Consider the following 25,863-nt stretch of genomic DNA (forward strand, 5'->3'; position numbering starts at 1 on the left):
TCAAAGAGATATTTGTACACTCATGTTTATTGCAGTATTATTCACAATGACCAAAAGGTGGAAGTAGCCCAACTGTCTATTGACAAATGGATGAACAAAATGCAGTGTCTATATTATGCAATATTAATCAGCCTTAAAAAGGAAGGACATACTGACATATGCTACAACATGGATGAACCTTGAAGACATTAAGTTAACTGGAAGACATTAAGTTAACTGAAAGGCAATAGTTACAAAAGGACAAATACTGCATAATTCCACTTCTATGAGGAACCTAGAGGACTCAAATTTATAGAAATAGGAAGTAGATTGGTGGGTGCCAGGGGCTGGGAAGTTATTTCATGGGGAAAGTGTTACAGTTTCACAAGACAGAAAGCATTCTGGAGATGGGTTGCACAACATAAATGTACTTAATACTACTGAACTGCACACTTTAAAATGGTTAAGATAGTAATTTTTATGTTGTGTGAATTTTACAATGATTTTTTTAAATTTTATTTTATTATGATGTTATGTTAGTCACCATACAGTACATCATTAGTTTTTGATGTGGTGATCCACGATCCATTGTTTGCGTATAACACCCAGTGCTCCATGCAGTACGTGCCCTCCTTAATACCCATCACTGGGCTAGCCCATCCCCCCACCCCCCTCCCCTCTAAAACCCTCAGTTTGTTTCTCAGAGTCCATAGTCTCTCATGGTTCGTCTCCCCCTCCGATTCCCCCCCCTTCATTTTTCCCTTCCTTCTCCTAATGTCCTCCATGTTATTCCTTATGTTCCACAAATAAGTGAAACCATATGATAATTGACTTTCTCTGCTTGACTTATTTCACTTAACATAATCTCCTCCAGTCCCATCCATGCTGATATAAAAGTTGGGTATTCCTCCTTTCTGATGGCTGAGTAATATTCCATTGTATATATGGACCACATCTTTTTTATCTATTTGTCTGTTGAAGGGCATCTCTGCTCTTTCCACAGTTTGGCTATTGTGGACAATGATTTTTTTAAAAAACTTTCCTGACTTCTCTTCGTCCTCTGGAGAAAGTCCAAGTCCTTGTTAAGGCATAAGGATCTGACCCTGCCCATCTGTGAACATGTGGCTTTTGTCCTTTATTAGATTGATATGGTGTATTGGTGTCCCTAAAACCACCCCCAGGGTCAGTGATTCACTAGGAGGACTCCCAAGACTAAGTATGTAGTCATCCTTAAGGCTAAGGTTTATGACCATAAAAGGATACCAAGCAAAATCAGTGAAAGGAAAAGGCAGTGTTTTCATTCACAGCCTAGGATTATTTTTGGAGACGGTCACATAGGCACTTTCTGCCTGGCATATACCGAAATTCCCAACTCCCAGGAGGCAAGCAGAGAGTCAGCATAAAGTACATTATTTGTACTAGTTATCCAGGTGGAAAGCCTTATCTCTTATCATTTAGGGAAAGGTTCATATCAGTGTAGAGAACTGTTTACCTTTTCAAGTTCCCAGAAGCACATCTTATAAGCAGACCTTTTTTTTTTTTTTTAAGATTTTATTTATTTATTCATGAGAGACAGAGAGAGAGAGAGGCAGAGGCAGAGGGAGAAGCAGGCTCCCTGCTGAGCAAGGAGCTGGATGCGGGACTCGATCCCAGGACTCTGGGATCATGACCTGAGCCCAAGGCAGACATTTAACTGACTGAGCCACTCAGGTGCCTCACAAGCAGCCCTTTCTAAAGAGAGCAGTCTCTGGCCTGCTAGGTTAACTATTGTCTGTAAAAGGGACACCTGAGTGGCTCAGGTGGTTGAGCGTCTGCCTTGGGCTCAGGTCATGGTCCCAGGGTCATGGGATCGAACCCCACATCGGGCTCCTTGCTCAGCAGGAGCCTGCTTCTCCCTCTCCTTCTGCCTGCTGCTCCCCCTGCTTGTGCTCTCTTGCTCTCTCTTTCTCTCTCTGACAAATAAATAAATAAAATCTTTGTCTGTACACCATCTGCCCAACATCAACTTTTCCACTGTCTTCTCACCATAAACTACAGCCATATCAAACCACAGGGTGCTCCTCAAGCATGCAACACTTTAATCTACCCTTTAGCACAGGAGAGTCCCCTTACTCCTGAACTCCTCCTTCACCTTCTCACAAAGTTCTTCAAGAGGAACATTAACTGTCACCTCTGTGAAGCCTTCCGTGATTCAATGAGGCCAATCAAGTCACATACTCCTACTATGCTGCCATTATATCTTATCCATACCTCCTTGAGGTCAGGGACCAAATTTTATTTGTCAGTATCCCCAATGCTTAGTACATGGGCTGGTAGTCACTAAGTAAAATTTGGTTTAATTATAGAATGTGTGGCTCATTAACTCACAGAAAAAAATCAAGGAGCCCACATTACTCTGCATATTCCTTCCACTGCCCTCCAACCTACATTTGCACTCATCCTTCCCTCCTGTCTCTAAGACAGAGCCATCTCCTTCCTTCCCAAGACTCTAGAACCTACCACCCTAAGCCCTTACCATAAATTCAGTGACCCTTCACCTTTGGGTTTGCTCACTCTTTCTTCAAATATCAAACTCTCTTTACCCAGAGTGTATTTCCTCACCTGAGCACATAAGCATGCACTTTAAAAAGCCCTTCCCAACATCCTGTGGCTGTGTTTATCTGCTCATTCATCCAATCTCCATCAATTCCTGGCCAACATTTTAGAAAGAGTTGTATACCTCCACCAACTGCACGACCTCACTGCCCACTTCTTCCTCAATCCATCATAAGTCAACCACAATCTTTCTACTCCTGTGATCTGCCCCCTGCTTAAAGCAGCCATAAACTCCATTTTACCAAATCTATGGGCTTATTTAAGGGTACACAGCATACTGGAAAGTTAGCTCAGCCTGGCTTGGTTTCCATGATGGTACTCTTTCCAGGTTCTTCCATTTATCCAAAACTTTCCTTCTCAGTACCCCTCTTCAGGTCCTCTTCTGCTAAAAGACCTTTCAATATTACTATCCAGAATTCTGACGCATCTGCCTTTGTTTCTCTCTTATTTTTCCTTTTTTTCATTGTATAGACTCAGAGTTTTAGGGGGCCAATAATTAACACCTCTTTTTTTAGACGAAAAAAGAACAGAAAATGGAGATAAGTGTCAGCTGATGAAGCAGATGGCTTTACATGTACAGCCAAAAAGGAGGGCTCCTATTGCATCCTTGAACCACAGGTCCTTACTCACCCAGCCAAGAGCCTGGCTGGACAACTGGCCCTGGGGGCTTGTAGACAGAAGCAAAGAATTCAAGGGGAACCTTCTTGCTGTACATCTGAAGCCATCTGCTTCCAAATACAAGGAGAATTACTGGCCAAGCTAGATTCATGAAGTTCCTGTTCCCAATTTGTTAACCAATAAGCCATTCTTGCCCAAAAGAAGAGGAAGGGGAAGGGAGGCCAATAGTATAAACAAGAGACCAGGGAAACTCCATATCCATTAAACAACAACAAAACTGACATTAATAACATTAATATGTTATATTCATCATGAACAGACCAGACATGACTTGTATGAAGATTCCCTTCAGCTGCCATGTGGAGAATCAGGCCAGGGGGTATAAAGTAAGATGATGCAGAAAACCAGTTAGGAAAATGCTCAGCCAAGGGAGAGATGATAAGGCCACAAGCCTTGTTGTTTATAAAAGGTAAAGGTGAAGGGAAGTGGTAGCCAAGTCTCTTCCAAGATTTCAGGATTGGTCAACTGGGTGGATGGTAATGGTTCCAGATCGTGGAAAGAATAAGCTGAGAGACAGCAAGGAAGTTGGGGGGAGGTGCCATGCAGAGATATAATAAGGTCATTTGGGTAATGCTGAATGTAAAGTGCCTGTAGAGAATCTGGATAACAATGTCCAGTAGGCCATGGAGCAAACAGGTCTAGAGTGGAGTGAAGATTATACTGGGGGCTACAGAGTGGATGAGGATGCCTAGAAAATGTCAGTTATTATTCAATCTCAATCTCCCTCTCTCTCTCATTCTCTGACAGTGCCATTTTATACATACAAATAACCCTCATCCTACTTGGGACCCCCATCCTGGGAGACCTTCCTGCTCCACATGTCAGAAATTAGCCAGGGCTTCTTACCTCCGGGTACATACACCTACTTCTATCATAGGCCCTATCCCAGCTACGTGCACCACAGGAAGCCCCTCAACACTGCTTCACACTCAGGGAGTCACCATCCCAACTCCACTCATGGGGCAGGAGTTTGAGCTCCTGGGTGTGTGAGTGCCAGGCACTGGCGTGAACATGGGATAAACGTGGATCCCACTTGGGGCACCTGGGTGGCTCAGTTGGTTAAGTGCCTGACTCTTAGTTTCAACTCAGGTCATGATCTCATGGGTCATGAGATCGAGCCTCACATCGAGCTCCACATGCGGTGGGGAGTCTGCTTCAGGATTCTCTCCCTCTACCCCTCCCCCCCCACACTCTCTCTGTCTCTCTGTCTCTCTCTCTAAAATAAATAAATAAATCTTTTTTAAAAAGTGGGTCCTACCTGGGTCATGGCCCCTGACAAAATTTCGCCTCAGGCAGGCAGGGGGCCCAGCACAGCATAACCCTTACCTGCTGGCCTGGGTGTTCAGTTCCACAAGCTGCTCAGGTCTTCTGGGGCTGCTCTGTGGCTCTGGGGTCCTGGGGGCTGCAGGCTGCTGGGAGGGTACAGCTGGGTCTCCCTGGCCACCTCTCAGGGCCGTGGGCTTCTCCTGCAAGGTCTCTCCCACCTTGGCAGCCACATTCTTCTCTTCAGAACCAGCCAAGGTGCTGAGAAAGAATAAATATCCTTATGGAGCAAGTGCTTTGGGACCAGTCCTTCTTTACCCACTGCCTGCTGATGTCACCTCCTGTGGCCATAGTGGGCTCCTCTTCCAGAAGATGGGGAAGAGAAGAGCCCAGCATGGCCCCCACCACACGGAGACCAGTCTTTCTCGTCTTTGGGAGAATCCCAGTACCACTGCTCCCCCTCCCACTGACAAAAGCAGTCCCCACTCATACTAGAGAAAGCCTGAACCTCAGATGCTTTTGCCATCCCCTGAATCTGGCAAGGAGAAAGTGGCTTCTCAGCTATCCCCCACATCAAGCTCTTTGGGAGATCTTCCTCCCTGGCCTCATGCCACACCTACACTTGAACACCTTTCCCATCACCATCCCCATCTGAGGTGCTTCCAAGGGCCTTGTTCTTTCTCCTGGTGCCTTCCCCATGACCTCTATGTGTGATGGTGCTGCTACCCAGAGGCCTCAAAGATGTTATATGCCCACTAGGCCAAGGACACTGAGTCGGGTTATTGAGAGCTTAAGCCAGCATTCTAGAAAATAAAAATCTAGTTCATCACCCGGATCCTGGCTTAACCTGAACTCAAGTCTCCCAACATCAGCAGCATGCCTCCAATCACTGGCGGGGCTACCCTGGGATAAGAAGATCACACTACCAGTTACCTCTAGCCCTGGGACTTTTTATTCATAGAAGTTAATCCCATAATAGGTATGCTCCCTGTCTTCAAGCTGAAATAACAAGTGGAGCAGTGACCACAGTTTTTGGAGTATGCCCTGAAAGCAATGCGATTTTTCAGCCTCAAGTGACATGAACCAAAGTACCCTAGCAGGGATAATAAGCTTATTACCACTACCAGCTGCCCAGGCAAATGGGCAGGCAAGTGGGTGTTATCCCTCTCTGTGCTGCTTCTACCCTGATGGTCTGCTGCAGCCCAGCCAGATACCAAAAGTGGTCTGCTCAGATAATGCCAGTCCCTTAGCCAGCAGGATACCTTGACACACCCACCCCAACCCTACATGTGACATACATGCTTGAGCCAAAGACAAACATAGAAAGCCTAAAGAGCTTGTTTCCTGCCTCTGTAAGCCCTGAACTAGCTTTGCCATGGACTTAATCAGAATCCTGTCCCATCTCCTGTCCTTTACAGAATTATGGTAACAGAGATTGTCCTCATCAATTTGTGCATCAAGTCAAGATTCTCTGAAAAGAGTAATTTGGGGGTCCACTGCAACACAAGGACAAGTGGATGAATAAGGTTCCTTTGCCCTAGGCCTCAGAGCAAAGTCACTACAATTATAGGAGGTGTAATCCATCTGACCTATAAAAAGGAAATCTTAGTCACAGGAAGTATTGCTGAGCAATGTAATACCCCAGAGGTCTCCCATGCCTCTAATGAATTGTCTGTAAGTCAAGTGTTTAGAGATAGGCAAAGTAATACTTCTGGCTGTAACTAGATCAAAGACTCAGTAGCCTAATACAGCTACTGTCTATTCTGGACACAATCACACTCCCACATGGAAGATAACACCCCCTTCCACTCTTACACTACCTCCAAAAGACTCCTCTGCTGGTTGATAATGGTTGTCCACAGTGAATACATGTGCCTAAAGTTTACCTGTTCCTCATGCAGAAAGAACATAAATGTGGAAAGCCCAGGCTTGCAACATAACAAAGAGGAAAACTCTATGTTTTAGATGTAAAAATACCCAAAGTTTGGTGGGGAGGGGATGAACTACTCTGTGTCTTATTAAAAGAAATCAGGCCAATAAAACTGTAGAGGGGAACAGCAGCTTTCCCAGTGTTCTGGTAGAAGGAGGTATTCCTTTGGGGCTGCTTTATTTAGCTTCAAGTTTTTATAAAAGGAGAGTCTGACATAGTACTTTGTGCCAGGGAATGTCCTACATGCTTTATACAAACAAACTCAATCCTCACAACAACCCTGTGTGGTGGGAACTATTATTACCACTATTCTATAGGTAAGGAAATTCAAACACAGAGTGTAATAGGAACAAACTTTGCATGTTTGACTCCATATTGCTTCTATTTTCCTTGTTACTGTGACCTATAGCTTAGAAACTTCTAGTTTAGCCATGCACGTAGGTATGCTACAGCTAAGACTTGCAAAGACCACTCTTTACCCAAAACTTACCTCACCCAAGGAGATAAGTAAGTATGCACACAAATGACTATGTTATGTTTAAGATTTACAGGAACAACATGACCAGATTCCTGTAAACAAAGATAAACTGACTAAGGACAGAGAAGTTACACAACCTTCCTGGGATGTCTACAGATGTCAGTCACCTTTTAATTCCACCCCCTCCTGCTCCCTCCCTTTAACTAACTTTCTTTTGATTTTTTTATGAAGCTCAAATTTCATGCCAAGAGGAGGTAGTTCCTTAGGATAACAGTCTACCATCTCCTTGGTTTGCTGGCTTTCTGGATAAAGTTGCTTTCCTTACCCTAACATCTTGTCTCTCCACTTACTGGCCTGTCCTGCAGTAAGCAGAACGAGCTTGGATTCAGTTAGAAGAGGAGATGGGAAAGATAGCCAAGGCCACATAGGGAGTAGATGACAGAGCTTCAGTGTGAGCCCATGCACAGGAATAAATGCTCTTGATCACCATACTATACCGACTCTTCCTGCACATGTAATGAAGCAAGACTAAGTTAGAATAGGGAAGAGTTCCTCAAGTTTTGGGACAGTTTGACTGCTCTGCAGGATCTCCTTGCCCACCCCCATCACCCTTCCTCACACAACTCTTGGGAATTAAGCCGCCTCTCCAGGGCCCTAGAGCCCTGCCCAGGCAGATCCACCCAGGTGGTCCCTCATGGATGGAGGATTGGCAGCCCTCCCCGTGAGTCCACAGCCCCTGCCCCCGGGCAGCTCTGAAGATCAGTGGCCAGAGGCCAGAGACGACCAAGGCCAGGGCACCCTGCCAAACAGGCTGGGGCCACAGTAGCCCCTTTCGGCTCCTTGCGGGCACCCAGCCCGCTCCCTCTCTCCCGCCTCTGCCTGGACTGCGGCGATGGTCCACACGGGTCAGAGGGGCCTGCTGCAACCCCAAGGTCGGTGACACCACCAGCGCCCACCAGGCCATCTATGCAAGGACAGTGAGAGCCCAGGGCGGCCCCAGACGGACGACCCGGCCCATTTGTGATCCTCGCGCGCCATCTAGCGGCCGGAACCAGCACGGCAGAAGGAGAAGCTACACTGAGGCCTTTCTAGTCCTGGGCAGCCATTTCGCTTTGTGCATGGTCGTATTTCCCGATAGGCACTGCGACCCGAGCTCCCCGATGCAGGAAATGGCGGTGCACGCAGGCGCACAAGACTTCAGTGGGCTCGCCCCCGCCACGCAGGCGCACAGAAGACGGTGTCGCGCTCCAGTAGGCGCGCGCGCGCACAGGCGCGCGCCAATCAAAAGCCCAGGCGCGAAGCCGGCAATGATTCTCAACCTAGACTGGACGTGAAAATAGACTGGGAGATTTTAAAAAGACATGGATGGTGTAAGCCACCCCACAACAATTAAATCTAAACCTCTGCATGGGGCTCAGGAATTTTTTTTTTTTTTAACACTTTCTTGGTGATTCTCAAGTGCTGCCAGAGTTTTCTCCATTGTCATATTGCATAATAAGAAGCCAGATCCTGCCCCAGGTTTGGGGAATATTAGATGAGATCATGCAGACAGGGTGCTTCACACATTAACTAGCGGAGAGTTACTGGTTCTGGATCTTGAGAATAGGCTTCACACAACAGATTTCATAAAATAGCTTTTTAAAGTTTTTCCTTAAGTGTTTTTTTTTTTTTTTTAAGAGGCTCTTGCACTGGAACTCAGCTTTGCCACTTGTAAGCCCTTGGGCAAATCACTTAACCTTTCTGTGCCTCAGTTTCCCTGCTTATTCATTTTATGGGGTTGCTGGAAAGATTGTAACGCATCCAGCAGAGCACACTATAGGTGTCAGTTACTGTTTTCACTCTGTTAACTGTCAGTGCAATTTGAACCCAAAAAGCCACATAATACGGTCTCATACCTCATAGCTTACCAAAGCCCTGGTCCATCTATGGTCCCTGTCATTGGCTAGGCTCCAGCCACTCTAGTGTATTCCCACTGCAGGGTTTGTCTGCAGTTCTCTATCTGCAGCTCTTTTCTCCTTGCTCTTCCTAGAATTGGTTCCTTTTCCTCCTTAGAGGAGCTTGCCTGAGTTACCCCATGTAAGTAGTAGCCCTCTTCACTGTCACCACTCTATATCAGCACCCTGGCTATTTCTTTCAGAGCACTGTTCTTCCCAGGAGGCACAGATACCTATGTTCCAGACCTTTGTTCTTCATTCTAATTAGGTGCAAAACTCACAGGATTGTGGGGAGCACTGTATAAGACACAGTGAGTGAAGGGCTGTGCACCCAGTAGGTGACCCAAAGTTAAGTGGTTGTAGTGGTCATTAACAATATCTGGTATTAAAGGCCAATCAGCCCCTTCATACCCCGACAAGCCTTCTATTTCACCAGTCCCTGACAAGGACCCTCAGTACTAGCCACACTCAACTACATGCAGTGCCCAGGAAATAGCAGGTTGTTTGGGGTCCTTTGTGTATCCTGTTTCCTTTGCTTGAAGGACCTCTATTCACCTTTCAAGATTCGGCTCAAAAGCCACCTCCCCCACGAAGCTGTCCTGGCCCCCCCCCCACCATTTCCCTGCTCCAGCATAATGTATTCTTCCAGTCTGGGCCAGGCTTTGTCTCCCATCAGCCATATCTGTGTGCCCCAGCCTCCAGCACAGGGCAGGTGCCGTTCGAGTGATTGTTGATTGAAAGAGTGGGTGACTTCCTGATTATGGAAGACTTCCTGGCTGGAAGCAACAAGGTGTAGTGGAAAGCTTTGTGGCGGCAGAGGCAGAGGCTAGAGGGCTCTAGCTGGGGCTTCAGCTCTTGCCACATGCTTTGGACCAGCTCACAGGCCTTGCTGGCCTCACCTTCCAAGCCAAAGGCTAATGCATACCTGAATTTTTCTCTCCACCTCAGAAGCTCAGCACTGTTGCCTGATGCCTTACCCCTTCAGGTGTGCCTCCCTGTCATCCAGGTCTGCTGGACTGTCACTCTTCCAGTCAGCTGGTAAAGCAGAGGCCAGAGTGGCACTGGAGCTGAGGGAGAAAGCACACATGCCTGATGAGGCCTCAGACCAAAGAGGACTCGGGGCCCTTCCCAGTTGCCTTCTCACAGGAAAGGGAGACCAACATCTGCCATTAAAGGATGGCATCTCAGTCCTGCCACTGTGTGTGATAACATCTTATGAGCTGTGGCCTTAGCACCTGAGTTCAAGATCAAGCACTGCTCCTGATCAGCTCTTGGTTTTGGGTTCCGGTATCCTTGCCTGATCTACATCTCCTGGGGCTGTGTGGGAGTACAGGAAGATTGTTCCTTACTAAATGTTCCACACACCCACAGCAAACTAGCCACTCCTACTGGTGGATTGGTAGATGAAATAAGGCAGAAGCCTGCTGGGTAGGAATGCACAACCCCTTCCCATTGCACTCCTCAACCACTTCCATGTGCTTCCTGGGACTGAGCCTCCGAGTACTGGTTGGCTGTCCCTGGGATTCCTCCTCCTGACTTCTGCTGGATTGAGCTGCAGTCCCTACAGGAAGGTCTCTTCCCAAGCTCTGTCTCCCAATGCCATCCCCTCTGCCACCTCAGCTTGGGTCCTTGTGAGTAGGTGCTGGGCTTGCAAGGCTGAGAGTTGGAACCACACACATCCTGATCATCCAGGAGATGGGGGGAAGCCAGCAGCTGAGCACAGTCTGTGGAAGGAGTCCAAGCCTGGTCTGGGTTAAGGACTTTGTGTCTGTATGTCTATTCCCTCCGCAAAGGATGGCTTCCGATGAGAGCTGAAGGGCTGCTCAAACAGATGCTCAGGGCATAATAATCACTTAGAGCCCACAACTGCCTGACACTGGGGCAGTGTATGCTCCCTGCAGGCGCATTGCCTAGGTTCAAATCAGCACTTTGCTACCTCCCAGCTGTGTGATCTTGGGCACATCACCTGACTTCTCTGGGCCTCAGTTTGGTCATCAGTGAAATGGGGATGATAATTGTGTCCACCTCATAAGTTTTCCAAGAAGAGTAAATGAGTTAATAGATGGCAAGTACTTAGAATAATGCCTAAGCCCTAGCATGTGCTAAATTGCTCCTGTTATTATTACTGGGGCCTGTGGCCATTTATAGAAGCAGCATCCCTTTGCAGTCGATCTGTATCCATCAACTGGATACAGATTGAGTGAATGGGTTGCTGTCTTACCAGTCTTCCCAAGGGTAGGCTGCATTCTTTGTCTCTCTGTAAAGCAGGCAGAATGAACTTTTGGGACTTCATCAAGATAAAAAGCTTCTGCACAACAAAGGAAACAGTCAACAAAACAAGGAGGCAGCCCACAGAATGGGAGAAGATATTTGCAAATGACACTACAGATAAAGGGCTGGTATCCAAGATCTATAAAGAACTTCTCAAACTCAACACCCCCCAAAAAATAATCAAGTCAAAAAATGGGCAGAAGACATGAACAGACACTTCTCCGAAGAAGACATACAAATGTCTAACAGACACGTGGAAAAATGTTCATCATCATTAGCCATCAGGGAAATCCAAATCAAAACCACACTGAGATACCACCTTACACCAGTAAGAATGGCAAAAATGGACAGGGAAAGAAACAACAAATGTTGGAGAGGTTGTGGAGAAAGGGGAACCCTCTTACACTGTTGGTGGGAATGCAAGTTGGTACAGCCACTTTGGAAAACAGTGTGGAGGTTCCTCAAAAAATTAAAAATAGAACTACCCTATGACCCAGCAATTGCACTCCTGGGTATTTACCCCACAGACACAGATGTAGTGAAAAGAAGGGCCATATGCACCCCAATGTTCATAGCAGCAATGTCCGCAATGGCCAAACTGTGGAAAGAGCCGAGATACCCTTCAACAGATGAATGGATAAAGAAGATGTGGTCCATAGATACAAGGGAATATTACTCAGCCATCAGAAAGGAGGAATACCCAACTTTTACATCAACATGGATGGGACTGGAGGAGATTATGCTAAATGAAATAAATCAAGCAGAGGAAGTCAATTATCATATGGTTTCACTTATTTGTGGAACATAAGGAATAGCATGGAGGACATTAGGAGAAGGAAGGGAAAACTGAAGGGGAGGAAATCAGAGGGGGAGATGAACCATGAGAGACTATGGACTCTGAGAGACAAACTGAGGGTTTTAGAGGGGAGGGGGTGGGGGGATGGGTTAGCCCGGTGATGGGTATTAAGGAGGGCACGTACTGCATGGAGCACTGGGTGTTATACGAAAACAATGGATCTTGGATCACCACATCAAAAACTAATGATGTATTGTATGGTGACTAACATAACATAATAAAATAAAATTTAAAAAAAATCAGGCAGATTGATGCTCACAGCATGTTGAGCAGTCACAGCTCACCTCATCGCCTGTGCAAGCCTGCACTTGAGTAGCATGTTCACTAAGAGTTCCTCATGTTTGTTCTCAAATCTGTTTATCCCATTTGTACTTCCAACCATAATTACTAAATTCAATTATTAAACTCATAAAAGTGAATGAGAAAAAAAGTGAATGGAAAAGGAGTGATTGTTTTCTGCATAAGAAATAACATTTTCTGGGGGCGCCTGGGTGGCTCAGTCGTTAAGCGTCTGCCTTCGGCTCAGGTCATGATCCCAGCGTCCTGGGATTGAGCCCCGCATCGGGCTCTCTGCTCCGCGGGAAGCCTCCTTCTCCCTCTCCCATTCCCCCTGCTTGTGTTCCCTCTCTCGCTGTGTCTCTCTCTGTCAAATAAATAAATAAATTCTTAAAAAAAAAAAAAAAAAAAAGAAATAACATTTTCTGGGATGCCTGGGTGGCTCTGTCGGTTAAGTGTCTGCCTTTGGCCCAGGTCATGATCCCAGGGCTCTGGGATCAAGTCCCACCTCGGGCTCCTTGCTCGGCGGGGAGCCTGCTTCTCCCTCTGCCTGCCGCTCCCCTTGCTTGTGTGTGCGCTCTCTCTCTCTCTCTCTGACAAATAAATAAAATCTTAAAAAAAAGAAAGAAAGAACATTTTCTGGGGTGCCTGGCTGGCTTAGTTGGTAGAACATACAACTCTTGATCTCAGGGTTGTAAGTTCAAGCCCCACATTGGGTGCAGAGATTACTTAAAAATAAAATCTTAAAAAAAAAGAAAGATTTTCCTTGGAAATATAATAAAGGCAAGTTTCTTAAAAATCACTGTCAAAATAAGGATAGATAAGACAATGTATAAAAGTCTTGAATCTTGAAAGGTTAAAAGTCATAAAAATCTAGACAATTCTTCAGATTATTTTGTAAGGTAACTTGATGTTTGGCTTTATTTTAAGGAAACTGAAAGCAGAAAGCAAAGATTTTACTTTCTGAAGGTGTGTAAGCAAAAAGGATGATCTGGATGAATATTCAAACATGAAGCAGAAGTCTACAACAGCAACCAGCAAATTCACTTAATAGCACAAGTGCTGGGTTCTCGGAGAGTCCTCCCCACTAGTGACAGCTCAAAGAGCCAAGGCTCCAGCCCAGTGGCCTTTCCTGGTATCTGCATGCCCTTGTGGCTCTCGGCAGACACTGGCTTTGTCATTCCTCTTTGTCCATTTGCTCTGAACCATAAGGGCGCTAGCACAACTTGGAGCTGAACTATCTGTGCCAACATCAGCATACTTATTCTTTGTCCCCAAGGATGACTCATTCTTGGCTTGGAACCACTTGGGGACAGGTGGGACCTTGCCACTTCCTGAATCACCTGAGAAAGTGGCCCCTGACTCCACCCAGGTCCAGGAATTTGAGCCCAGCCAGACATGCTTGTCTTCTCAGAGGGGCCACTGCTTTTCCTCTCACTGAACCGAAGAGCATAACTGGCCAGGAAAGGCTGGTGGGGCAGAAAAAGGAGCTTTGGGGCTTCTGGAAGGGAAAGGAGAAAGCAGAGATGAAGGACCTCCTTCAGCTTGTCCTCAGAGCTCAGCCAAGAAGAAACAAATGACCATCATTTGGTCATTTGTTTGTTAGTCTGTCCCTTCACTCATTCCCCACACATTCATCCTACCTCCTGATGCCTGCCCAGGCAAGGGCTGGGCCTCCGGCTGCAAGTGGGCCCTTGTGCTTGCTCTGTAGGATCTTGAGAGCCAGTGGCAGAAGGTAGAAGGAGCAAGATTCGAGCATCGGCAATTCCCATAAGTGGAAAGCCCAGGGACAAAGGATGTGGTGGCAGCAACCGGAGAAGCAAGCTGTACATAGGACTATGGGAAATGACAGTGCTCAGTCCCCAGCAACCCAAGCAGTTTTGGCAGCTTGACCCTGGCCTGTCACCGGAACATGAGAGAATCAATAAGTTGAGGCCACCTGCCTTCCCCGGGCAGCTTACCCTCCTCTCCCAGAGCCAATGTCTGCTCCAGTCAAGCCTTCAGGTAGGAAGCTCATGGCTCTGGATCCCACATTGCCATCGCTTGACTGTGCGCTTGACCTGTTATGGGAAGAGAAGCATTTGCTGACTCTGATTAGGTTTTGATCTAATATAACTAAGATGTCCTGAGAGCAAGCCTCAAGGACTAGAAGCCCAGGCTCTCGGCTGCCACCCTGCGCTGCTCCAACTAGAGCCAACCTGACCCCAGCAAGTATTTCTGCTTTTCTTCCAAACCTAATGGCCCAGGAGCAAGAGTGAAGCCAAAACAATAGAGCAAAGTGGCAACTCAGGAGGAGGCTGGCACAATGGAGGGATCAATGGCTGAAAAGAACAAGGGCCAAGGCATTTGGGGCCACTAATAAACCAGAGCCCAGGGCAGAAACAAGATCCCCAAGACATCCTGGGTCCCCTTCCCTCATTTCCATGGCTGAGTCCCCACTGGGGATCCAGAACTCCACACTGAGAAAATGGTGGCAGACAGGCAAGGTTGTGGGCTCTTATCCATCACTGGCTACCAGAATCCCATTGAAAAATTGTCTAAATCTCAGCCGCTGCTCACCACACCCAGGCTTCCCTGGTCTGGCTTGGAGGACAACTCAATGAGATGGTCATAGGATGGCTGGGCACAACCATCCCTTCTGGATTCATCATCCCCCACTGGCTCTGCCTCACATCCTTGCCAGCCTCTACCATGTCTGCCTTTATCCACAGGCCATCCTGGAAGTCCATGCTAGATGTTCTGTTGAGGCCCATGTATCCTTTGGTCACTGACTTCCTTAAACTGCTGACTTGGCAGCCTTGCTTGCCCTGGCCATCAGCAGGACAGCTTTCAATGGGGACAAAGGCACAGTGAAGTTGGGCCAAAGGCTGGGGTGGGGTGGTCTGGCCTAGAGTTTTGTCCAGCTCTGCAACTGGCTCCCTGAGGGATCTTGGCAGGGGCCTGCCCCTCTCCAGGCCTCATACATTCCTTCATTTATTCTTTCAACAAATATTCATTGAGGACCTGCCCTGCCTCAGGCACTGGGGACACAGTGGGGAACTGGACAGTCCTGGTCCCAGCTCCATCCATTGACTTAGACCAAGGGCCACATGGGCTCTATGTCCCTGCACTGAGTTACCTTTCAGGGTCTGGACTGGGGCTCTTGCAGGCCTCCTCACCAAACAAGTCTCTCTTGGCCTCTCCAGGGCTGGGAGCCTCTTTGTCTTTGGAGCCTGGGGAAGAACTATGGAGGAAAGAAACATAAGTTAACCACCCACAAGCCACCCACACTCAGATGAAGGAAGTTACCTCATCCCTAAATGCCAACTATCTCCAAGGAACTTAAAATCTGTTGGACTGGCCAATTCTCAAATTCTCATTACTAATAGCGACTGTTGATTGAGGGTCAGACTCCAATCTCATGATTCTGCATGCATTAACCATCCACATAAACCCCAGGATATGGGCACTGTATTTATCCATGCCTACCTTCCAGATGAGTGAATGTGGGCACGGAGAGCCCAACCAATTTGCCCCAAGTTCCCCAGGTAACAAGGGGAAGAGCTAGGATTTGAACCCAGTCTGATTGCAGAGTTCTGGACTATAATCCTCCATGATGTTAAGACTGCTCCTAACCTCCTAATTCAACCTCCCTCTGTTCTCTCTGACCTAGTGGGCCACTTCTGCGTTCTTTCCCCCATCTGTCTGTCCTGACTCTGTGACACCATCTCCTACCTCCCTTGCCATACCTTCCCAGTCTCCTTCACTTTTTTCTCCTCTTCTGCCCTGTAATTTTGGTGTTCTCAGCATTCCTTTCCATGTGCATGCTCCACCACCTTGCCCACTTCCTCTGCTCCCATGGCATCAACTACTACCTTCAAGCCAGTGACTTCTACTTGTTCCCACCTCTCTGTGTTCCTGACCCATACCTCCAATGCCTTTCAGACTGGCCCTCAGACAGCTTATCTTCAACATGGCTAGAATTGACTGCCATCCCCAGCCGCCCTCAGGGGGGGATGACCAGGCAGTTGCCACCTCCACACTGGGATCTGTGCTCAGCCTGCTGGCTCTTCTCTCCTTGATTCCCTTTACATTGTACCCCATGTAAACACTGACATTGAATCCCGTTATTTCACTTTAATCTGTCTGCATATAACATGGAAATTTCTTGAGCCCTAACCTCTTTTCAAAACCTCAACTACAAACCCTCAAATGCCTCCTGGCAATTTGCATTTGGATGCCCACAAGTAAACTCATCATATATTTATTAAAAAATACGAAGTATTTATATCACCCCTTCTTGCCCCTTCACCCTGGTCCCCAGTAGTGTACTGAATTATGGAGCAAAAGGCACAGAGTGGGAGTCAAGCAGCCTGGGTGGGAGTCTTGAATCTGCCTGTTCTTGGCTGTGTTACCTTGAGCAAGTTACTTGACCATTCAGGGTCTCAATTTCCACATCTGTAAAATGGACATAGTGACTGCATTTACATCCTGCATGGGAATACCTGCTAGGCTGTTGCGGCAGGGCAGGACTTGGTCAATTCTAGCTTTCCCTCTTTCTTCTTCCCCCAACTTGATTCTCCCATTGGAAAGTGGGGGAGGGGCACCCCATGGGATCTCAATGGGTTATCGTAGCTTTGCCACTCCCAGACAAAGTACCAGAAGCCTTGTGGGTTCTGAAGACAGGAGACACAGCAAGGATGTTCATTGGAGGCAGCCTGGCTTCCTCCTGCATCTCTTGGGGTCACTTTGCCCTTGTTTCTCATAGATTGTTCACCTTGAGGAAATCAATGAAGCAGCTTGCAATACTGCCTTATTAAAGAAATCGTCACACTGGATCATCCTCAATCATTACAGCAACAAACACTCCCGCATTTCTGTTCTGGGCCAAAGGGAATGTACGGAACACTTAACTGCAGCCCCTGCCCTCCAGGTGCTCAGAGTTCTTGGGGAAGACTGATCTATGAGTGGACAACTGTGCACAGGCACCATATGGAGGCCTGGGAGGCTGGAGCTGAGGGCCCAAGGAGGGAGGATATATAAGGGGTAGTGAGTTCAGGCTGCAGAGCCCAATCAGGTGGGGGACATTGCAGGGTTTTCCCCAGGGGGTTGGCATGATTACTTCTGCCTTTTAGAAATCTCATCCAGGTAGAGATGTGGAGTGTCTAGGGATGGGGCAATAGGAGAATAGGAATAGGAAATATCCCTAAAGTAAAATGGGTAGGACTCAGTGCCTGACTGGGGTAGGGATGTGGAGAAGGAGGAGTCAAAGAGGAGAGTAAAGAGAACTGGAGACCCATCAGGACTCACCTTGGATGCCACTTCCCCCAGGAAGCCTTCTCTTAACCATCCCCACCTCTAGCTGGTGACAGGCCCCTGCTTGGAGCTCCCACTGCCCCAGTGGGCATACACTCTGGCCTCCTTCCCTAGACTCTGGGCTTCATAAGGCAGGGTCTCAGTCTGGCTGCTTAACAGCTGCCTTCCAGGTCCTGGCACAGGGGTCAGGTATGAATCAGGAGCTCAGTAAATATTAGCTGAGTGAATAGCTAAATGAATAGAAGACAGAGCGCTGCAGGATCCCTCTCTCCACCTGTCCCTCCAAAGAGAATTGGCCCTTCCCTGCTCAGATCTCCCCTTGCCCCCACCCCAGCTTCCCTGAAGCCCAGCTCCTAGCAAACCCTGCAAGCTCCCTTCCACCTCACCATCCTGCCTGCCTGTTGCATGAATCTCTTCCTCCTGTCTTGGGGCAGGGACTAGGCCCTCTGTGCTCCCTGCTGGTTGTGGTCCCCCTGTCCCTCACCCTCCCCAGCACCAGGTGTATCAGATGGTTAACATCTCTGGCCAGCGGACAGTCACCACTGGGGTGGAAAGAATGAGATGGGGGTAGGGGACTCAGGTTGACCATGTCTCTCACCAACCAGCCCCTGGGCCTGATCATTTGCATCCCTTCCCTACTGACCCCATCTCTAAAATGGCATGGAAGGAGCCCAGCAGGGCCCCCATACCTCATTCCTTCCAGGTCTGGGGCCATCAGGCGAAGTCCTGCCCCAGGTGTCATGATCTGCAGGCGGACAATCTCCTCACCTCTTGTACTGTAGCCAAGGAAGAGAGCCAGGGAGTTGATGGTAAGAAAAACTTCCCCCTCTTCCCCATCTGTGCCAGGGGTCCAAGGGCATTCTCCCTCAGGAGCCTCCTGGCTAATGCAGTGGGACACCCAGACCCGTTGCCTTTTTTTCCCCTCTTGTCTCCTCTTTGGCCTTAGGCTTTCTTGGTGCTACAGCCACTGACCTCCAGGCGCCAGAGGAAGGAGAGTGAAACACCCCTTTACTGATCCCCCACCCATGAGCCCAGACCCCTTCAGGCACAGCAAGGGGCCTTCTGGGTGGAAACGGGACCGCCCAGCTCCACTGCCCTGTCTATAGCTGCTGCCATGAGGCTACTATCCACTTGCAGAGGTGAGCCCTGGCTGTGGTCCCTCTGGAATGTCCAAAGTGGCTATTTGTGAGGCCAGTGGGAATTCTGGGTATATGGACTGATGGGGACTGATGACAAACAAGATACTCTGGAAACCTACAGACCAAATTTGGAGTGAGGGCCAGTGGGTGTAGGATATCAGAGACTTGGGGCATGAAAGCAAGTGACCAGGTGCCTGTGAGCTGGAGCTCAGAGAGGATCAGATATTCTCAGCACTCAGAGGGCCCCTTTGAGGATTCCTGTGCTCAGAACCTGGCCCCCAAGTAACCACACACATCCCTCCAAGTCTGATGTACTTTTTGGTTCCACTGCAGGGTCTGATACCCAGTAGGCTTGGGCAATGGTGATGGGCAGAACCAGAAAGAATCTAGAGATCCCTGGCTTTGTGGGGGGTCCTCTGCATCCCAAACTATACCTCCCCAGCTCCTTTAAGACCCACCCTTTAAGATCCATCCTTTAAGACCCAGCCCACTTATAGCAACTAATTCCTTTCTTCAGCTGCCTCTGGGTACTAGGACAGTAGAGACAAGGAGTCCAGATGGGGGTGGGGCCCAGGCCTGCCCTGGTGAAGCCCCCAGCCCAGTGGGGGGCAAAATGGGGGCACAGTGGCATGGGTCCTGACTCTACTAAAGTGTAAGACTGTGCACAAATCCAGGCGCAAGGACACCTGAGAAGCTTCACGGAGCTATAGCCCCACTGGAGACCAGCTGGCAGGAGACTTAAATGCTGAAATCAGATCCGGCCAAAGAATGCGCTTGACGTGGGGGGTGAAGGGCTTCACATGATCAGACTGGCACTTTAGAAAGGCCCCTCTGGGGTCCCAGGAAGAGGAAAGGAGGAGCCAGGGTGAAGGCCGGGAGGTAGGTGGTCTTCACTTTGGGTCAGCCATGGTGGTTTGGCTGCTCTCTTTGGAAAGTCACCTCAGAATTGATTCTGACATCTGGCTCCAACCTAAACTAGGAGGCTTTAGAAGACCAGGTCAGTGGGCTGCTTGTCTATGTCCCTCCTCGGACTTGGCTGAGACCTAGCACATTGGAGATGACAAGAGGGAAATGGAAGGGCTTTCAGGGACAGGGTGCCTGGTGCACAAGGGGCAGCTCTGATCTCTGTGTCCTCCAATGATAGCAAAATGATGACAGCATAAAACACCTGGCTGGGACACACCCCACTTGAGAACATCACAGGCAAATAAAACATACTTCTTCACTGGTCTTTTTTGTTATGTCAGAGAGGAAATAGGAACAAAGTATCACCCAAGCCTGTCTAAGCTGGTGCCTCTCCTTCAATGCCTTCTTGAAGACCCAGCTCAAATGGCACCTTTTCCAGGGGGGCTGTTATGGGTTGCATTGTGTTCCCCTAAAAGATATGCTAAACTCCTAACCACCAATATCTGTGAATGTGCCCTTATTTTGAAATAGGGCCACTGCAGATGTAATTAACTTAAGGTCATACTGGAGAGGAGTGGGTCCTAATCCAATATGACTGGTGCCCTTATAAAAAGGGGACCTTTGTACTCAGACACATGGAAGGAATATAGCCATGTGAAAACAGGGGCAGAGACTGGAGTGATGCATCTAAAAGCTAAGAACCAACAAGGATTGCCAGCAATACCAGAGGCTAAGAGAAAGGCCTGGAACAGATTCTCCCCCAGAGCCTTTGGAGGAAACACACAGCCATACTGACACCTTGATTTAGGACTCCTGGCCTCCAGAACTGTGAGAGGATTAAGTTTCTGTTGTTTAATCCACCCAGTTTGTGATAACTTATTAAAGCAAATTCATACAGGAGCCTTCCAGCCTCTCTTCCCCTGCAGCAGCCCACCAGCCCCATCCCCTTACCAGACCTTCAGCCACAGACAGCTCTGTAGTCCAATCTTCAGTTGCCAGCTAGCCTGAGAGCTGCTGGAAATCACGGGCACTCATCTAGTGTGGCCCCAGCTGCCTCTTTCTCTTGTACCCACAACCACATTTTCCTTTCAGAGGCCAGAAAGGTGGCAATACTGGTCTCTGCATTTGAAGAAGGCCCTGCAAATCAGCAAGCCTATACCTGGGAGCACCCAGGCACTGTGCCAAGGACTTTATATGCATTAGCCCGTTTAGAATCTGGGGCAGCCTCAGGAGGTAGGTATTACTACTCACTACTGTATATACGAGGAAACTGAGGCACAGGGGGTTAAAGTACAAGGCCTTGTGCCAGAAGCTGTGCTTTTACTGCTCTCTAGCTTACTCTGCCAGGCAGCATGCGGGGGCACAGCCTACAGGCCTTGCCATGATTGGCTGAGGCAGAAAGCCAAGGAAGCTTGACCAGTGCTGTAATGGGGACAGTAGCCAGTTTCACTGGAAAAGGGTATTTCAATAAGCTCAGTCCAGAAGGTGGGTAAGAGTTACCCATAATGACAAGGTTAAAGACAAGATGAACCCAAGAAAATCAAGCCCCAGGGTGCATGAGGGAAGGCCCCTTCCACAGTTGTGCAGGGAGGTGGTGGGGGTGACAGTAGAGACAAGTAGTTCAGATGTGGATACTCGATGCTGAGAGGCCTTTGGGATGCTAGGCAGGTCTGGTATCTAATGGAAGGAAAGTGACAGCTGGACAGCCCCAAGGATATAGCCTGTGGGTGTCCTTGTGTGGCACTCTTTCTGTCCCAAACTTTCAGCCCTCCCTGAAGGCCCTAAAGGGTTTGGCACCTAAAACAAGGGCCTCCCTCCTGGTTGGCCCACTGTGTGAGATGGGGAACTTACCTCAGACTTGAGCCAAGGGGTGTGGGGCAACCTCAGCAGGGCCATAGCTGGGGACAAGGCTGTGATGTTCTCCTGCCCCACTCTGCCATAAACCAGCTTTTTCTGAAGTGCTACAGAACCCAGACTTTGGTTGAGTAAGTGTCCCACAGGGCTGGGCTCCTTCAAGGACACATCCAGGCCTGGAATTCTCAAATAACCAAGCAGAGCAAAGCTGGGTGTGGGGAACTGATGGTGGCTGCCTGACCTGACCAGTGGGGTCAGAAAGGAAGGCAACCCAGGACCAGCCAGCAGCTCACGTGGAAGCTGTCTGGGGGGTTGCAGATATTTTGTGACTGCAGAATCTGAGGGAAGAAATACTATGAGAAGCAGCACACTGAGCCTCCCTGACCAGCCCCTTTTGCACACTTCTGATGACAACTCCTTCCTTCCCGTTGGAGGCTGCCCCATTGTGAGACATCTTTGGTGCCTGGAACATTCCATAATCTGGTCCCAGTTTCCTGGGCATCACAGGCAAGTTTGATCTTGGACTTCTGGCCTCCAGAACTGTGAGACAATATATTTCTGTTGTTCGAGCCACCAGTTTGTGGGACTTTGTTACTGTTGCCCTAGCTATGACAGCCAGCTGATGGGTATTAAACATCCAAAGGAATTTTCTGGAATAAATGTTAAAATGCCTCTCAAATACATACTACAGCACAACCTAATTCTTCTATGTTCTCTTTTTTAAAAAACATCTGAAACCATTCATTGTTTTTTTTTTTTTTTTTAACACAAAACACAAATAAGGAAAAATCAGAGATCTGCACTGTTTGGGGCTGAATTATGTCCCCTCTAAAATTTATATGTTGAAGTTCTAACCCCCCAGTGCCTCAGATTGGGGCCTTATTTGGAAACAGGGTTATTGCAGATGGAATTAGTTAAGATGAGTTTATACCGGAGTAGGGTGGGCCCCTAATCTAAAATGACCGAAGTCCTTATAAGGAGAGGAGATCAGAACACAGACACACACACAGGGAAGAGCACGTGAAGAGCCACGGGGAGAGGCGGCTATCTACAAACCAAGGAGAGGCCTCCCTCCCAGCCCTCGGAAAGAACCAACCCTGCTTACTCCTTGATTTTGGACTTCTAGCCTCCAGAACTGGGAGACAATACATTTCTGTTCTTCAAGCCACCCAATTTGTGGTACTTTGTTCTGGCAACCCTAGCAAACTAAGACAGCCCCCGAGTCCCATCAATGCTGCCTTGTGAAGAGCTCTCAAATCTTCCACTTGTTTAAAAGTTCTTACGGACAAAAGTTTACACAAATAGGAGCAAGAGAGCGAGGGAGTGAAGAAGAGGGGGCAGTCCTGCTGCTGGGGCTATGACCTCAGGATGGCCTCACACTCCCAGCTCCTTCTGGGCAGAGAAGGTCTGCAGCCTTGCTCTCTTCACCAGTCTGTGCTATGGCAGGTGGCCCTACCTTCCTCCTGGCACAGAGGAGGTGGCCCCAAGGGACCATGGTCACATACAAATGGTTGTGGGACTTGAACTGGGGAGGGGAATAGGGGCTTGCACTGGCATTATGAGAGCTGGAACAGTCCATGGGGTCCCTGAAAGTGACCTGTAGGAACAGGTGCTCTGCCCCTCTAGCCACAGGATCTTCCAAGGGTGTCATGGAGACACACCACTTAGCAGACTTGGATTTGGACAAAGCCCCCAGTCTAGGCAGGAGCTTCAAACAGCAGCAACAATTGGGAAGTGCTGCTCTCAACAGGACTTAGCTCAATTCACTGCAAAGTACAAGGAGGTATTGATTGCTCTCTATTTGCAGACAAGTGAGCACCATAATTTGCTCAGATACTCAGGGCTCAGAAATCAGAGCAAATCAGGGCCCCGTATGTAGTGAGATCACCAGTGAGCGCCTGCCCTTGCCCTGTCACCCCAGTCCCAGACCATCCCATCTGAATGGCTCCCAGGCCAGAGCCACTCACAGCACCCACCTGGGCTCCCAGCTCCCTGCAGGGCTGGGCAGACTCGGCATGCACTCAATCCAAATCGCCCGAGACGCTTTGGCAAAGAAGGCAGCTGTGAGCAGGGCTGGGGACTGTGGAGCCTCCTCCTCCAGAGGAGGCAGAGGACACAGTTGGCGGGTTGAACTTGGACAACTTACAGCGCAGCTATAAACAGGCCCAAGAATGGCAGGGCTAGGACCCTGATGGTAGGCCCTCTCAAACCCTACGATTAGTACTGCATCAAGCAGACAAGAGTGACATACTCTCCCTGGACACCAGACTGTTTCGCTCCATTCAGCCCTAGGACATCCAGCTAGACAGGCTCTTACTGATTTCTGTGCCCCGTCTTGTCACTGGGCACATAGGGACAGTGACCCTGAGGCCCTGCAAGGCGGTAACCTGGCAGAAGCTCTACAGTGACAGTAGCAGGGCAAGCCTTGAAGCCCCCAGCACCAGGCAGAGATGACTGATTGTTTACCTGTTTGAGCCAGGAGGGGATCTTGCTAGAGTAGGTGGGTCTTGGCTCTTCTCAGAAGGCCTGTCCTCATCCACCACCTCAACCCTTGGGGCAAGAAGAAAAACAGATGCACTGCTTGTCCCCTGTGGTGTGTTCAGCTGCCCTAGAACTTGCGGCTCGTGAAGGACATGCTTTCTTTCAGTGGTGTCTATGGCCAGGAGGTGGTTCAGCCTGGAGGCTTAGCAACTCCAGTTTGGCATAAGGACAGCATATCAGGTTGAATAGTGTGGCTTTGAACCTGTGAATGTGACCTTATTTGGAAATAGGGTCTCTGAAGATGTAATCAAGTTAAGATCAGGTCACACTGGAGTAGGGTGAACCCTAAATCCAATGACCAGTGTCCTTATAAGAAGTAGGATATTGGACACAGACACACAGAGAAAAGGTTCATAAGATGATAGAGGCAGAGAATGGAATGATGTGTCTACAAGCCAAGGAATGCCAAGGGCTGCCTGTGGTCACCAGAAGCTGGGAGAGAAGCCTGTGACAGTTTCTCTCTCACAGCCTCCACAAGGAACCAATCCTGCTGACACCTTGATCTTGGACTTCTAGCCTCCAGAACTGGAAGACAATACATTTCTGGGGCCTATGCCACCCAGTTTGTGGTACTTTGTTGCAGCAGCCCCGGGAACCTAATACAGCCAGTAAGAGCACACCATTTATCTGTCACTGCCCTTTCCTGGTATATTCCGGTCTTCAGCTCGCTATGCCACCTCATCACAGATGCCTTCTTTGTTTACCTCAGGGAATACCCCTAAAATTCAACCTTCCAGAAGTTTCTTCCCTGTGCTCCCCAAATAGTCTTCTCTCCCAGAAGATGTTCTGTCTCAACTAATGGTGACACTCCTCCCTCATTCAGCTGGAGTGACGTAACATCCTGATCATTCCCTGTTGAACCCTGTTCACCCTTTAGGGCCCATCTCTAATGTTACTGTCACTTCCAAGGGCCTGGCCAGGCAGAGGCTCCCAGTGACAAACCTCTGGACCCCAGCCCAATAATCCCTCCTGCCAAGGCATTGTCCAGCCTGGTAGCTACATTTCCTTCGAAACCTCAGAGGCCCTTGGAAACACTATGACTCTACTGGGGGTCAGCAGCCTCGCCCTGTTAGCAAATGGAAGTGTCACCACAGCCACCCAGTTGCTCGCCTGGCCTCTAAACAGAAGCCACCAGCCCCTCAGAACTTCCCACTCTGCGCCTGCTTTCCATGGCGCCCATAATCCACCCCTGCCGGCAGGAGACCTTCTCTGTAGCCAGCAAGAGGCTTCCAAGGCTTCGCTTGCTGACATTTACCTCTTCGCCATGAATGGGGCCTGCATCTCCTGGGTAGGGCTGCTGAAAAGGAAGCAGAAAGGCAATGTGTTGGACAGAACCCGTGGACAGGTGATATCATGACCACTTTGCTTTACAGGGACCTGGCCTTCTCTCTCATTCCTAGTACCTCACTATTCCTGATGGCAGGAGCCAGACCTCTCAGTTTTCCAGAAAGTACATCTGAGGATCCCAGAATGTCCGGCTAGGAGGGTTCTCTCGATCAACCCCTGACTAGCCAAAGGAACCCTGGAGCCCTGACGGGAAGGGAGCCACTTGGTAGCTGAGCCGGCCCAGAAGCCAGGCCCTGCCGTGTCTCCTGCCGTGTAACTCACCTGGTGCTCTTCTTGGCTGCCGACAGAACGTAGGAGTGCTCCCGGGGAGCTGTCTTCCTCACCACACTGCTTGCAGCCTCTGACCTGGGGTGGCACAGGGAGGGGGCATCTAATGGCATAAGGCAGGACTCAGTCTGCTAGCATAGCCCAGAGAGGCAAGCACATGAAGCCAAATTAGCACCTGCTCCCAGAACTATTCAAAGGAAACAGAGAGACATATGAGGCCCGGCCCTGTGCTGGATGCTGCCCATCCATGGTGT

General features: G+C 48.9%; 1 protein-coding gene across 4 annotated transcripts in view; it reads right to left on the minus strand.

The window, feature by feature from the left end:
* Positions 1–25,863, minus strand: part of ZNF185 (zinc finger protein 185 with LIM domain) — a 74,067-nt gene that overhangs the window by 16,624 nt on the left and 31,580 nt on the right. For 2 of the 4 annotated variants that reach the window (XM_078063893.1, XM_078063892.1), the window contains exons 9-16: positions 25,604–25,687; positions 25,251–25,292; positions 23,921–24,004; positions 18,245–18,331; positions 15,379–15,483; positions 14,222–14,320; positions 9,835–9,924; positions 4,579–4,776 (exon numbers count right to left, since the gene is read on the minus strand). In XM_078063893.1, the coding sequence (XP_077920019.1) occupies positions 4,579–4,776; positions 9,835–9,924; positions 14,222–14,320; positions 15,379–15,483; positions 18,245–18,331; positions 23,921–24,004; positions 25,251–25,292; positions 25,604–25,687 (789 nt within the window). The remainder of the gene's footprint in view (positions 1–4,578; positions 4,777–9,834; positions 9,925–14,221; positions 14,321–15,378; positions 15,484–18,244; positions 18,332–23,920; positions 24,005–25,250; positions 25,293–25,603; positions 25,688–25,863) is intronic. The other 2 variants (XM_078063894.1, XM_078063895.1) reach the window with 2 other exon arrangements.

This window comes from Halichoerus grypus, chromosome X, assembly GCF_964656455.1.
Source record: "Halichoerus grypus chromosome X, mHalGry1.hap1.1, whole genome shotgun sequence".
NCBI classification, from domain to species: Eukaryota; Metazoa; Chordata; class Mammalia; order Carnivora; family Phocidae; genus Halichoerus; species Halichoerus grypus.